The sequence below is a fragment of the Ursus maritimus genome, unplaced genomic scaffold, assembly GCF_017311325.1.
Source record: "Ursus maritimus isolate PB19 unplaced genomic scaffold, ASM1731132v1 scaffold_33, whole genome shotgun sequence".
Classification (NCBI taxonomy): domain Eukaryota; kingdom Metazoa; phylum Chordata; class Mammalia; order Carnivora; family Ursidae; genus Ursus; species Ursus maritimus.
The window spans coordinates 2,342,632-2,355,004 of NW_024425897.1; the positions used below are offsets into that span (position 1 = coordinate 2,342,632).

Sequence of the window (12,373 nt, forward strand, 5' to 3'; positions counted from 1 at the left end):
CCACGGAATGCACATCACAACAATTTGTTAAACAAATGACTACGCCATGGGAGAATTCCAGATGTCATACAGTAATGGAGAGCCAGGAGCTCATCTCTCTGAAAAAATGTACACAGGAGTCTTCATACACCCAGAAGGGAGTGCATGTAGTAAATTCTACACTCCGCACAGTAAACTCTAGAACAGCACAGTGCTACAGAACTTTCTACCACAACAGACTTCCCTATAATCTGTGCTGCCAGGCACAGGAGCCACTGCCTTCCCCATGACACCCCTGGGCACTTGACACGTAACTGAATTTCAACTTCAGGGACTGAATTTTTAGTTTTATGTAATTTTAACTAATTTAAATACCTACATGTGGCCGAGGATTATATAGTATCAATAGCACAGCTCAAGAAAGCAAAACTCTCTGCTTCCCTTCGGTTTCATTTTACCACAAAAAAGACACCACCATAACTATCTAAAGCACTAAAACTTTAAAATTTTTTTTTAAAGTAAACTCTATCCCCAACGTAGGGCTTGAACTCATGACCATGGGATCAAGAGTCACATGATCCACCAACAGAGCCAGCCAGGCGCCCCTAAACATTAAACTTTTTCAAAAGAAAGTTAGCTCCCATCTTCTCTAGCAAATGAAAACACTAGAACTATCCAAAATACTGAAATGAAAATAAACCCAGCTATTTACTCATATATCCTCAAGAAACACAAGCTGGGTTTGGCTCATGTGAGGTGGGTTAGTCACTCTGAGAATCACAGTGAAGGAAGTCACCGGCGATTACAATGTTCCCACAGAGGTGCTCAGAGGACCTTGGGTGCTGCCCCATAAACACCTATGCTGAGGGCTATCTGCCCAAAGGGGTGACACATTACGGGGTGGCAGCTGGGGGTGGTGGGCAGGAACTGGGCTCCTACTTGCATTCCACCTCGGGGCCAAGGCTGTGGTGACCATCTTGAGGTAGGGGGAAAACAAAGTGATCCCACCACCAAAGAAACACAGTGTGTGGGCAAGTAGGGGTGTGCAGTCTCTGAGACAAGGAGCACCGATGGGTGAGGGGTCTTTGGGGCTCGGGGCAGCCTGGCCTACATGTCACAGCCTACAACACTGAGGCCTGTGTAGGCATCAAGAGTCTGCCGGAGCCTCCACGAATGTTGCCTCCAGACCTCTCTGTCCTGTTGGCTGCGCTCCTTCAACAAACCTCTGATCTGCTGACGGGCCCACAGAGCCGTCGGGGCCAGACCTCATGGGCCATGGGGGTGGTTCTGGGACACTAGGCTCTGGGGACAGACTCTGAAAGACAGCACTCCACCCAAGTGGCTGTGAGAAGTCGACCATCCTTAAAACAGAAGAGTCCACAGAAGCTAGCTCGTAGCACCTCTCCTTCTTAGGGGTACACTGCCTGATCAAAACGCCTCTGAGGGCCTGAGCTCAAACCATCCTCCTCTCCTCAGGCCTCTGGGCAGCTTCCAGGGAGCTGGTTTCCCTCTGTAAGGACAATCACTATGGGAGGACAAGAGAAGGCTGGCATTCTGCTCCTCCCAAGTACCTCTATAAGGATGCCAATCAGGTCTGTCCTAAGCATCCACGATGCCTGCAGCCTCCAGAACTCCAGCATGCTCTGGAACTGCTCTCCTCAGCCACACAGACTTCTAGGAGCATAAAGGTGGCGAGGCAGGCTGAACACTGTGTGAGTCTGGGCCTGGCTTGTGCTGATGGGAACCCGGTGGTCTCCCATGGCCTTGGCACCCTAGCTCTGGGCTCTGAGTTGGGGGCTGGAGCCAGCACCTGATCCCTGGAGAGCAGAATCTGCATGCACTCACAAGTGTTAAGATGAAACCAACTAAAACAGCAGGGCCAGGCAGAAAGGAAGCAGATCTGAGAAAAATCCAAACCAAAACCTCTGTGACGGGAGGCTTGTGAGCTGGTCCCTGAGACCAGGGTGGCATGGATGGCCATTCAGTCCCTATGGCAGGTATGCCAGGGACAGGGCTCTGAAGCAAGACAAAGGCCTGCTCTTCCAAGAAGTCCCTGGCATCACATGTGTGTTCCACACGCACACCCACTGGTCACATGCATCAGACACTGGGGGCGACGCGAGCAGTGGCAGATGCCAACCTGCTGGGCTGGGGAGCAGGTGCTCCTACAGCCACACAACAAAGAACCTGCCAGGGTGGGAGGCCAGGAAGCCACTCTCTCTTGGTGTCTGCCGAAACTGCACAGTCCCATAGAGCCCACCAGCCCGTCAGACACGAAGTGGGACATTAGTGGGGTGTGCGGGCACTCACAGGGTACTCGGGGCAACATGCCTGTCCTCCCCTGGAGGGCTCACTGCCCGCACTGAATGGGGCCGAAAGTAAGTGTCCCTGGGACTGGCTCTCCAGCCTGTGGGCAGCTGGGGCAACAGCGAACAGTGTCCATTTACAACCAGCACTGCACTCAGAGAAGCCCATGGGCAACTCAACAGCGTCCCTTCCAGAGGAAGAAAGGCCTTGAGAAGTCAGTCAGGCAGTATGAGAGAGGCAGAAACTTTTTTCCAGGAAAAAACAAAAGTAATAAGGAATGAAAAGCTTAAATCTAATCTGCTACTGACTGTTCTTCTTGTAACTGAGAACTCCTGAGAGGGAAAGTTCATTTGCTTTTAACCACAAATCCAAATGGAAAACACACTGGTAGTGTTCACTGGATCACGTGAGCCGCAAAGCCAACAACCAGCAACTCTTTGCATTTTCACGAGCAGCTATGTTCACTACTCCCAACACACATCTACCCAGGAAGGAATTCAAACTCCACTCCACAGGCTATAGGCCTGCTCCCCTGCAGGGCACTGGGCTACAGGGCCCGGGAAGAGGAGACTGAGGCTTGAAAAGCGCAACAAGGCTCAGGGCGAGATCACTGTCCAGCAGCCGGGTTACCTGCACACGAACCAGGGAAGTGTGCCTTTGAGGACAATTCTTTGTAACTTGAGAACTGTAGTTAAATTTCCATATACTAACAGAATAGAAGGTTAAGAGACAAAAGCCTAGGCATTTTGGGAAATGAAGGCATATTCTGTTCTGGATTTATCTACAGTCATAGATAAAGTTCAGGGGAGAAAAGGAAGTTAATGCAGCTCTCCTGTCGTGTTCTAGTAAACCCACTATGGGTGACGATGATAGCACCTTTCATTTACACAACTAATGTCAGATAAAACAGAGCCTGGGCTCAGGGCTCACCGATTTTCCTGGAACACCAAAATACTAACCTTCACCCCGGGGTGAGAGCCCTAGTCACCCATCAGGGTCACAGCACTGGTGAGCGTGACAGGGCACCTCTCCTCTGCTCTGTCTGGGAGGGGTGTGTGCTCGGGCCCCCTGCCCCCAGCGCTTCCCTTACAGAACCACCAGAACCTGGCCATGCATCAGGACACGCATTATCAATAACAGCAAAAAACTGGAAATCATTTCAGGGTCCAAGAACAAGACAGTAATTAAAAACAGAATACATTCATAAGCATTCAGCATAAAGCAACACCGAGGGTTTTTAATTATAGGAGAGGGGCGCCTGGCTGGCTTAGTCGGCAGAGCATGTGACTCTTGATCTCAGGGTTGTGAGTTTAAAGCCCATGTTGGGCATGGAGCCTACTTAAGAAAAAAAAAATTTACAGAATGGTTTACTTCTGTTGTAATGTGAACAGGAAAGAAGCCATCATAAAATCCCATGTACTTCCTATGATGACCTCAACTACGTAAGAGAACCGGAAAGAAAAAAAGCCAAACTGTCCTGTGCTAGAATGTTTCCCTTATTTATATATCCCTCTGCTTTCTATCTTTTATAGTCACCACATTCTTTTAAGTTTTTGGGTCAGGGGGTGCTTGGGTGGGTCAGGGGGTGCTTGGGTGGCTCAGTTGGTTAAGTATCTGACTACTGGTTTCGGCTCAGGTCATGATCTCAGGATCGTGAGACTGAGTCCCGCACCAGGCTCTGCTCTGGGCGTGAAGCCTGCTTGGGATTTTCTCTCCCTCTCCCTCTGCTCCTCCCCTTGCTAGCGTGTGCATGTTCTCTCTCTAAATAAATAAATAAAATCTTAAAAAAAAAAAAAAAGTTTTCGGGTCAGGGTGCCTGGCTGGCTCAGCCAGTACAGCGTGTGATTCTTGACTTCCGGGTCATGAGTTCAAGCCCCACATTAGGTGGGGAGCCTACTTGAAAAAACAATAATAAATAAATTAAAGATTTTGGGTGAGATATCTGCAGCCTTGTCTTGTCCACTGTGCCAACCCAGGCTGCAAAGGAAGGCTGTGAATCCAGAGATGCTCCCAGGAAGGCCTGTCACACCCCAGGGACCCCGCTGCTACTAGAACAACACAGCGAGGCAAGCCCAAGTGCAGAGACAAACCAGCAGACCAGCAGCAGAGGCCCTCGGGGTGCGGCCACTGGGGTGAGGGGCACAGCACAAGTGCGTTGTGTGCATGGCTGGGCTTCAAGAATGTTCCCTCTGCTGCCAGCACCTGGGAATCCCACTCCATGGCCTCGCAGCACAGAGCAGAGCCTCTCAGCCGCTCCCCAAGGCTGGTCTGTGACACGTGAGAGAGGTGGACATCACTCCTGAAAAACCTGAAGGCGCATGCCTCATAAAAGCAAACCCACCCGTGAATACTCAAGTAATGACCCCCTCATCCTCCCCAGCTACCAGAGTCCCACAGTCTTCCCAGTGTCCCCACCTAAAAAGCAGAATCCCGGGCCCACCTTAGTCCTGCCTTAGCAGAACTCCACTGAGGGGGTTAGAAGGTGACATATCAAGGTTACTCTAGAGGTGACTGAGCCCACAGTCCAGCTCCCACGCTGGCTCAGCTGGGTCCTCCAGCAGAAGCAGAGCAGGGTAACTGCCAGGAAGAAGAGCCCTAAACATGGGCTACGTGCAGGGTCCTGAATACACAGAGCACATATGCTTTAGGGCTTAGCTACATGCAAACACGTCAGGTCCCTCCACTGGCACACTTCTCCTCAGGCAGCTTCCTGTGGAGTGGAGCAACGTGGCTAGGACCAGACAGGACCAATTTTGAGCCTCCTTCATCGTGAGATGTCATCAAACACGAACAGCACACACACTATCCCCGAGCGCTCAGCATGTGCTGGATACCCGACAAGGTGCTTGGCTGACTCACTGGTAATGAGCAGGGCAGGAGCGCAGCCGCGTGGCGGCAGCAGCCCACCCCGGGGCAGCACCTGGACAGGTGGCACTTCACCTAGCAGGTCTGTTCTGTCTAAAGCCAACACTCTCTCCTGAGCCAATGTTCCCACTGCCAGGTGGAGACAGAAAGAACCAAGGCCCCAGACTAGACGTTTCCCCTCCTTGGCACCAGCGGGAGGTGGCGGGGGGGGCAGTCTGTGGAAAAATCACGAGGCCCGATCCCCAACCCCAAACACCAACAAGCATCTGGCCTCTAATAGGAAAGGCTGGGCAAGGCCTACTCTGCCCCATCAACATCCAATACACAGAGGGTGGGCATGGAAGGCCTCAGGTACACTTCTCGGCACAGAGGGCCAGCCCTGGCAGCCAGCCAGGCGAGGGGCTGCAGCACAAGCCTGTGCAGTCCGCTGGCGCCAGGCGCCATCATGCTGGCGCTCTTCCATTTCCAGAGCGCTACTGTACACGGGCCGCCAGCCCTGCACTCCCAGCCGCGGCTAGGCTGAGACCACAGTGCTCTCCTCTCCAACACGTGTTCTCAGAGAAGGAGGGAAGGGGGAAGACGGAAGGTGTCCGAAGAGAGGTAGGGGGCTCAGATAGAACCAAGCCGAGCTGGCCACCTCGAGGACCCCAAGGACTGGCTCCCAGACTGCCCCTGATCCAACCAGGCCCCTCACTGTAGGATGCCTGACATCCAGCTCCACACACAGGCCGACAGGCACCTGCCAGCAATTATGGGAGCCCTTGGCCACAAAGGCCCTCACCTGCACTCCAGAGCCCACAATCTGGGAGGCCTGCGCAGTCGGTACTGCCGTCTGCTGCTGCACCTGCGGCTGCACCTGCTGCACCTGGGGCTGCACCTGCGGCTGCTGCACCACCATCGGAGTTCGCACCTAAGGGAGGAAGGGAGAATGCGATCTGGACACTACCTCTGCAGGAGCTTTGAATCTTGAAGCTTTCCATGAGAAGGGACGGGATGGTCATGACTTCACTGGCTCTGAAGTCACCTTGCTGGCCCTACCCATATCTCATTAGAAATGTCCCATCCCAGCCTGGCTCTGAGCCGAGCCCCACCTCCCCTATGATGAGCAGCATGGCCCTTCCACTGGGGTGTCACCATGCAGCCACCACTACCATCTACTGCTGCAAGCAAAGCGATGGCTCCCAAGGCCAAGTGCAAAGAGCCCAGCCTGCTCGACTTCTGGGCCAAGCATGCTGATGGTCTGTGAGAGCCCCACTTAAGGCCCCTACTCCTCAAATGAAACTAGGGCTGGTCCCCAGGTGACAGGTGTGACCGTATCTTGCTCCTCACGACCCTCCCCAGCCTTCCAGCCAGATCCTGTGGGCCTCCCATTTGCCCGCCACTCAGTTTAAGCATGGCCTATCCCCACTCTACTCAATGAATCAAAAACAGCAAAGTCCATGAAAACGAAGGAAACGAGCCGAAAAAACTATTAAAACGGCCCCTTGACACAGCTCCCCGACTTGACGCCAATACTGTGTCCTCTGTATAAATGTCACTGACTGGATTTGCTTTGTACAGAGATGCATAATAAGACTGACAATAACACTATTTTCTATTAACACCTTTCTTCAAAAATACGGTAACGACAGGGGTCTTTGCTCAGAACGTAATTCTGAGCACTTGGCAGCCGCACACCCTCCCTCACGGCGAGAACACGCGTGCTGCTGTCCTCCTGATCACAAAGCCTTAAAACACCATGGCCGCTGCCAAAATCAGGCAGGCTGCTTGGAAGAACACCGTCGCCCAGCAGCAGGGGTGCCTCCATGCAGGGTACAGCAGCTCTTGGAACGCACGCTCCCTTGCCGAGCTGGATGCAGAGGCCGGCGTGGGGAAGAGCCACCTACACCCCAGTGCTTGAGAGGACATGCTGGCTCTAGCCACGGAGGCCCGGAAACAGCTGCCGGCCACCTGCTGCACCAAGAGAAGGGCCTCCGCCCACAAGCCACCGGTACTCACGAGTTTCAGCTGCGGCTGGGCATACAGCATCTGTCCAGGGAGGGCCGGAGCCTGGGATACCAGAGGCTGGGTCTGTGACTGCGGCGGGAGCTGCGATGGCTGGTTCGGAGCGACTGGTGGCTGCTGGGGCTGCGGAGGCGGCTGGTGGTGCTGCGGGTGGTGCATGGGCTGCAGCTGCTGGGGCAGGGCCTGGGAGGGGGGAGGCTGGGGCTGCTGCATGGGCGGCTGCTGGAGCGGCGGCTGGGCCTGCAGAGCCTGCTGTTGCTGCTGCTGCTGCTGCTGTTGCAGCTGCAGCTGTGCCATCCGCTGTAGCTGCTGCTGCTGCTGTATCTACGGGCAGAAGGAGCCAGACTCGGTCACCCCACCCGCCTCCGGGCCCTGTGTCAGCCTCGGCCCGGGGAGCCGGTCTGGGCTGCCCTCGCAGGACACCAAGGACACGCCACGTGTGTGCCGGTGCCCTCGCCACCGGACACTGGCCGCACCGGAGTCTGAGAGAATGGAGGTGCGAGGGAAGGATCCAGAGGGTTTTCGGAAGGGTTACACAGAGGTGCAGCCCCACAGAAGCTGGGGTAAAAGCTCAGGTGTCTGCAGACCTTGAGGCCTCCCCCAGGATGCCTGTCTGGTCACTAGAGTGGGCAACAGTACGAGCCTTGGCAAGACAGCCAACATTCGCTTTCCAGGATGAGGGGGGAAAGTGAGACTGAGGACCACAGTCAGCTCTGGGGGAGGGGGCTCCCAAGACCCAGGAAGGTGGCCGCTGGGAAATGGAGGCAGCCAGCCAAGGCCTGGGGAGGGTGGGCAAGTGGAGAGGTCCCCTCAGGTCTTCCCTCCCTCATCCAAGAGCAGACCTGAAGACGGATGCTTAATATGCCTAGATGCTGCCTGCCAACCACAGGAGGAAGAAAACAGTTTCTTCTAAGCAGAGCTTCTACTGTGACACTGCCATCCCCCCACTGGAGAGATGAGGTCCGGTTAGAGCTGTGTCCAGACACCAAAACGCTCAGAGACAAAACAGGAGGCATGCAAGTACTCAACAGAAACACGCTCACAGGACGGCTCAGGCATTCCTGCACCTTGGAGTGCTCTTCTCACTTCTTGCTTCGGTTAACTCCTACACGAATTGCTTGCACCCAGAAGCCTCCATGGATCCAGGGGCCCCCCCACCCCCGGCACACAGTAGGCCCACAGCCAGACACCAAGCCTGACAGAGAGGCCTTCCTCGTGCCATCCCAGTGCCCTCCTGACAAATTGGGGCCTCTCTCTCCTCCTTACCCCAGGCTCTGCGGGAAGCTCCCAGCAGAGGAAGCCCGGGCACTGGGCATCAGGAGGAGCCGCGGCCGCCTCTGGGTCCCTGCACCCAGCACTGTGGCTGGTGCGTGTCCAGGGCTCCAGGACCCCAGGGCTGGGCGGGGGTTGGGGGGTGGGGTGGGCAGAGGCTGAGCAGGGGAGCCGGGGCACCTAGTACCTGCTGCTGGTTTTGATGATGCAATTTAATCAGGTGTTGCTGCTGCTGCTGCTGCTGCTGGAGCTGCTGCTGCTGCTGCTGCACCACCGCTTGGAACTGCTGCTGCATGGCATTCTGCTGGGCCTGGAACTGCTGCTGCTGCTGCTGCTGCTGCTGTTGCTGCTGCTGTTGCAGCGCCACCTGCTGCTGCTGGAACTGCTGCTGCTGCTGCTGCAGCGCCACCTGCTGGAGCTGCAGCTGGGCTGGAGGCAGAGCGGCGAGTCAGGCGGGCGCGGCGCACGGGGAGGGCGGGCCCGGGGCCGAAGCCCCCCCAGACGCTGGAGCCCCCCCAGGCGCTGGAGTCCGACACCTCATTTAGGAGAGACCCACGGGGGCAGCGTTCGTGTTGATTACGGAACTTATTATTCTGAATTTCTGACAATAGAGAGGAGAGAAAAGGGCCAAGTCTCTCAAATGGCCAAGAGGCCCAGCCTCTGGCAACCACTAAGCTACTTTCGGTCTCTATGGAGTTGCCTATTCTGGACAGTTCTTATCAATGGAATCTCGCAGTATGTGGTCTTTGTCACTGGCTTCTTTTGTTGAGAGTAATATTTACAGGGTGCACCTGCCTTTCATTTCTCTTTGTTGCCTAATAGTATTCCACAATACAGATACATTTTGTTTATGCCCCCATCAGCGGATGGACACCTGGACTGTTTCCACCTTTTGGTGGTTATGAATCATGCTGATACGAGCAAACGTAAGATTTTCTGTGATGCGGTTTCTTTTGGGGTGATGAAAATGTCCTAAAATTGTGGTGTTCAAATCTTGCACAACTCTGTGAATATGCTTAAAAATCACTGAACATGGGGCACCTGGGTGGCTCAGTCAGTTAAGCCTCTGCCTTCAGCTCAGGTCATGATCCCAGGGTGCTGGGATCGAGCCCCGAGTGGGGCTCCCTGCTCAGCGGGGAGTCTGCTTCCCCTCTCCCTCTGCCTGCCACTCCCCCAGCTTGTGAGCTCGTGCATGCGTGCGCGCGCTTTCTCTCAAATAAAATCTTAAAATCACTGAACGTTGCACTTTAAATGGGTGAACCACAAGAATATGAATTATATTTCCATAAACTTATTAAAAAAAAAAAAGAAATAATCCAGAGTGATCCTTTGTACACTTCGCCCAGTTTCCCTGAGGGTACCATTTCGTAAAATTGTAACGTCATAATACAATCTGAATGTGTGCTCATTTGTGTGGGTGTGTATATAAAGCTCTACACAATTTCCTCACCTGGGTAGATTCAGCCACTATGGGAATCAAGATACTGAACAGTTCCAACACCCCAGGGATACCCCAGTGCCACCTGGTGTCACCCCCTTTGGCACCCCAGGCAACCGCTGAGCGGTCCTCTGTTTCTAACATATTGTCACTTCAAAAATGTTATGGAAGTGGGGGCTCTATAAGATGACCGGCTTTTTCATTTAGCACGATTCCCTAAGATCATCCAGGATGTAATGAGTATCAGTAGCTCTTTCCTCTTCACTGCCAAGTTGTCTCCCATGCTATGGGTATCTCCGTTCAACCATTCACACCATAGAGGGCATTTGGAAATGATCACAGATTTGGACTATCGTAATGCTGCCATGAACATTCGTGTACAGGTTTTTGTGGGAATATAAGTTTTCATGGGTCTGGGACAGATGCCCAAGAGCACGACTGCAGAGTTGTATGTTGAATTTTTAAAGGCACTGAACCATTTTACATTCCCACCAGCAGTGTGTGAGCGGTCCAGTTTCTTCTCATCCTTGCCAGCATTTGGGAGTGTTATTTTAGCCATTCTGCTGGTGTTTGAATTTTTAAATTTATCTTTTCGTTACAGACTTCTGTTTGACGGAGAGAAGATATTGTGTGTATGGCGGCACTACTCTGAGAGCGTTGAGGCTTGCTTTATGGTTTACTCTTGTAAGTATATTTGTTCCCTCCACATGCCGAGATGATGACTGTTCAAATCTTCGCTAAATGCACCCCCTGTTCTCTGCTTAACTATCAATAACTGAGAGTTACATCAATACACCTTTCATTTTAAATTCTTTTCGTATCTTATATTCTAGGTGGGTTTCTTGTAAAGATAATACAGCTGTACTGTTGCCTCTCATTTACACTCTCTCACATTTCCCATCTTTTAGTAGGAAAGTTTTGTCCACTCACGTATATTGCGATTGCTTGTATTTTCCAACTTGTTTGTATGTCTTCCCTTTTCTAAGCTTCTTTCCCTCCGTTTTTTTTTGTTTTCCAGCTTTATTGAGGTATAACTGACAAATTTTTTCCTCCTTTTCTGAATTTTATAGATTTTATTTTTAAGTAATCTCTACAGCCAAAGCAGAGCTCGAACACAACCTTGAGAGTTACACACCCCACCGACAACCAGCCAGGCGCCCTCGGGGTTATATTTTTGTTGGGTGGTTGAGCTACATTGTGCATGTCGTTTGGAGTTTTGGTTTTTTCTTATTCCACTTTTTCCTATTGGAAATTGGGATTTACAAATATTTCTATTGTTTTGGCAATTACTTTTTCCTTTTTTTTATGGAAAATTTAATTATTTTTTCAATTTCATCATGCATATTTAACTTACCAAAGTATAAACTATACCCATATTTTAACCTCTTCCCCACACACAAGAACCTCAGAACACTCTGTTTTTTAAAGTAGGTTCCACATGCACATGATAGACCTGGTGTTTATCCTTGGATACACTTCCCAACTTCCATTTAGTTTGGCTCCTGTTTATCTTCTTACACCCACACAGCACACTTACATTAAGAGGCAGGAGAGTGGGGTGCCTGGGTGGCTCAGTTGGTTGTGTCTGCCTTGGGCTCAGGTCATGATCTTGGGGTCCTGGGATCGAGCCCCGCATCAGGTTCCCTGCTCATCAGGGAGCCTGCTTCGCCTTCTTCCTCTGCCCCTCCCCCTCACTCAAGATCTGCCCCCCTCAAATAAATAAATAAAATCTTTTAAAAAATAAATTAAAGAAAAAAGAGGCAGGACAAAATAATGGCTGGGGTACAGACTCTGATCCAGACTGCCTGCACTTAAATCCCAGGCTGTCACTGCTCTGTGCCTCAGTCTCCTCAGCTGTGGAAAAGAGACAATAATAGTACCTACACGCACTAAGAATTAAAAATCTGTTACAGATAAAGCGCTCCAAATAGTGCTTGGAATGTGGCATGTCTGTATAGTTAACTGGGAGCATTATTACTTACAGAGGTGATTTTTGTTTATAAACCACCAAGGATTCTCAACCTTGTCCTGACCAACATTTTGAGAAAGACAATTCTATGTTGTGGGGGGCTGTCCTGTGCACTTAAGGGGTTTAGCAGCATCTGTGGCCTCTACGCTAGACACCAGTAGCACCCCCGCAGTTGTGACATCCAAAATGGCTCCAAACATTGCCAAATATCCCCCACGGTACAAAACAGATGAGAATCACTGGGTTAGATTTACACACACTTGCTACCTTACATAAAAACATTTCTTCTCCCATTTTACATCTGGCATCACAGGAAGGACAGTCTGAGAGGTAAGAGGAAATGGTGAGCAAATAAAACACCTTTTAGTGAAGGTCTCCTGGGCTTTGTTTATCTAAAATATCTCCTTCACCCTAGTCCTTGGGAGTTTTGCTGGGATACAACTGTGGTCGGCAGCTCTATCCCCAAGGCTCTAACAACCTCCTATTCTCTTCTTGACACCATCACCAAGTCCACTGAGTCTACTTCTTGCTCCTTTCTA

At 51.9% G+C, this 12,373-nt stretch overlaps 1 protein-coding gene across 1 annotated transcript in view; it reads right to left on the reverse strand.

Moving 5' to 3' along the window:
- Window positions 1-12,373, reverse strand: part of MED15 (mediator complex subunit 15) — a 64,364-nt gene that overhangs the window by 9,728 nt on the left and 42,263 nt on the right. Inside the window, exons 6-8 of the mRNA XM_040619560.1 lie at window positions 8,615-8,856; window positions 7,150-7,479; window positions 5,933-6,061 (exon numbers count right to left, since the gene is read on the reverse strand). Coding sequence (XP_040475494.1) covers window positions 5,933-6,061; window positions 7,150-7,479; window positions 8,615-8,856 — 701 coding nt within the window. The remainder of the gene's footprint in view (window positions 1-5,932; window positions 6,062-7,149; window positions 7,480-8,614; window positions 8,857-12,373) is intronic.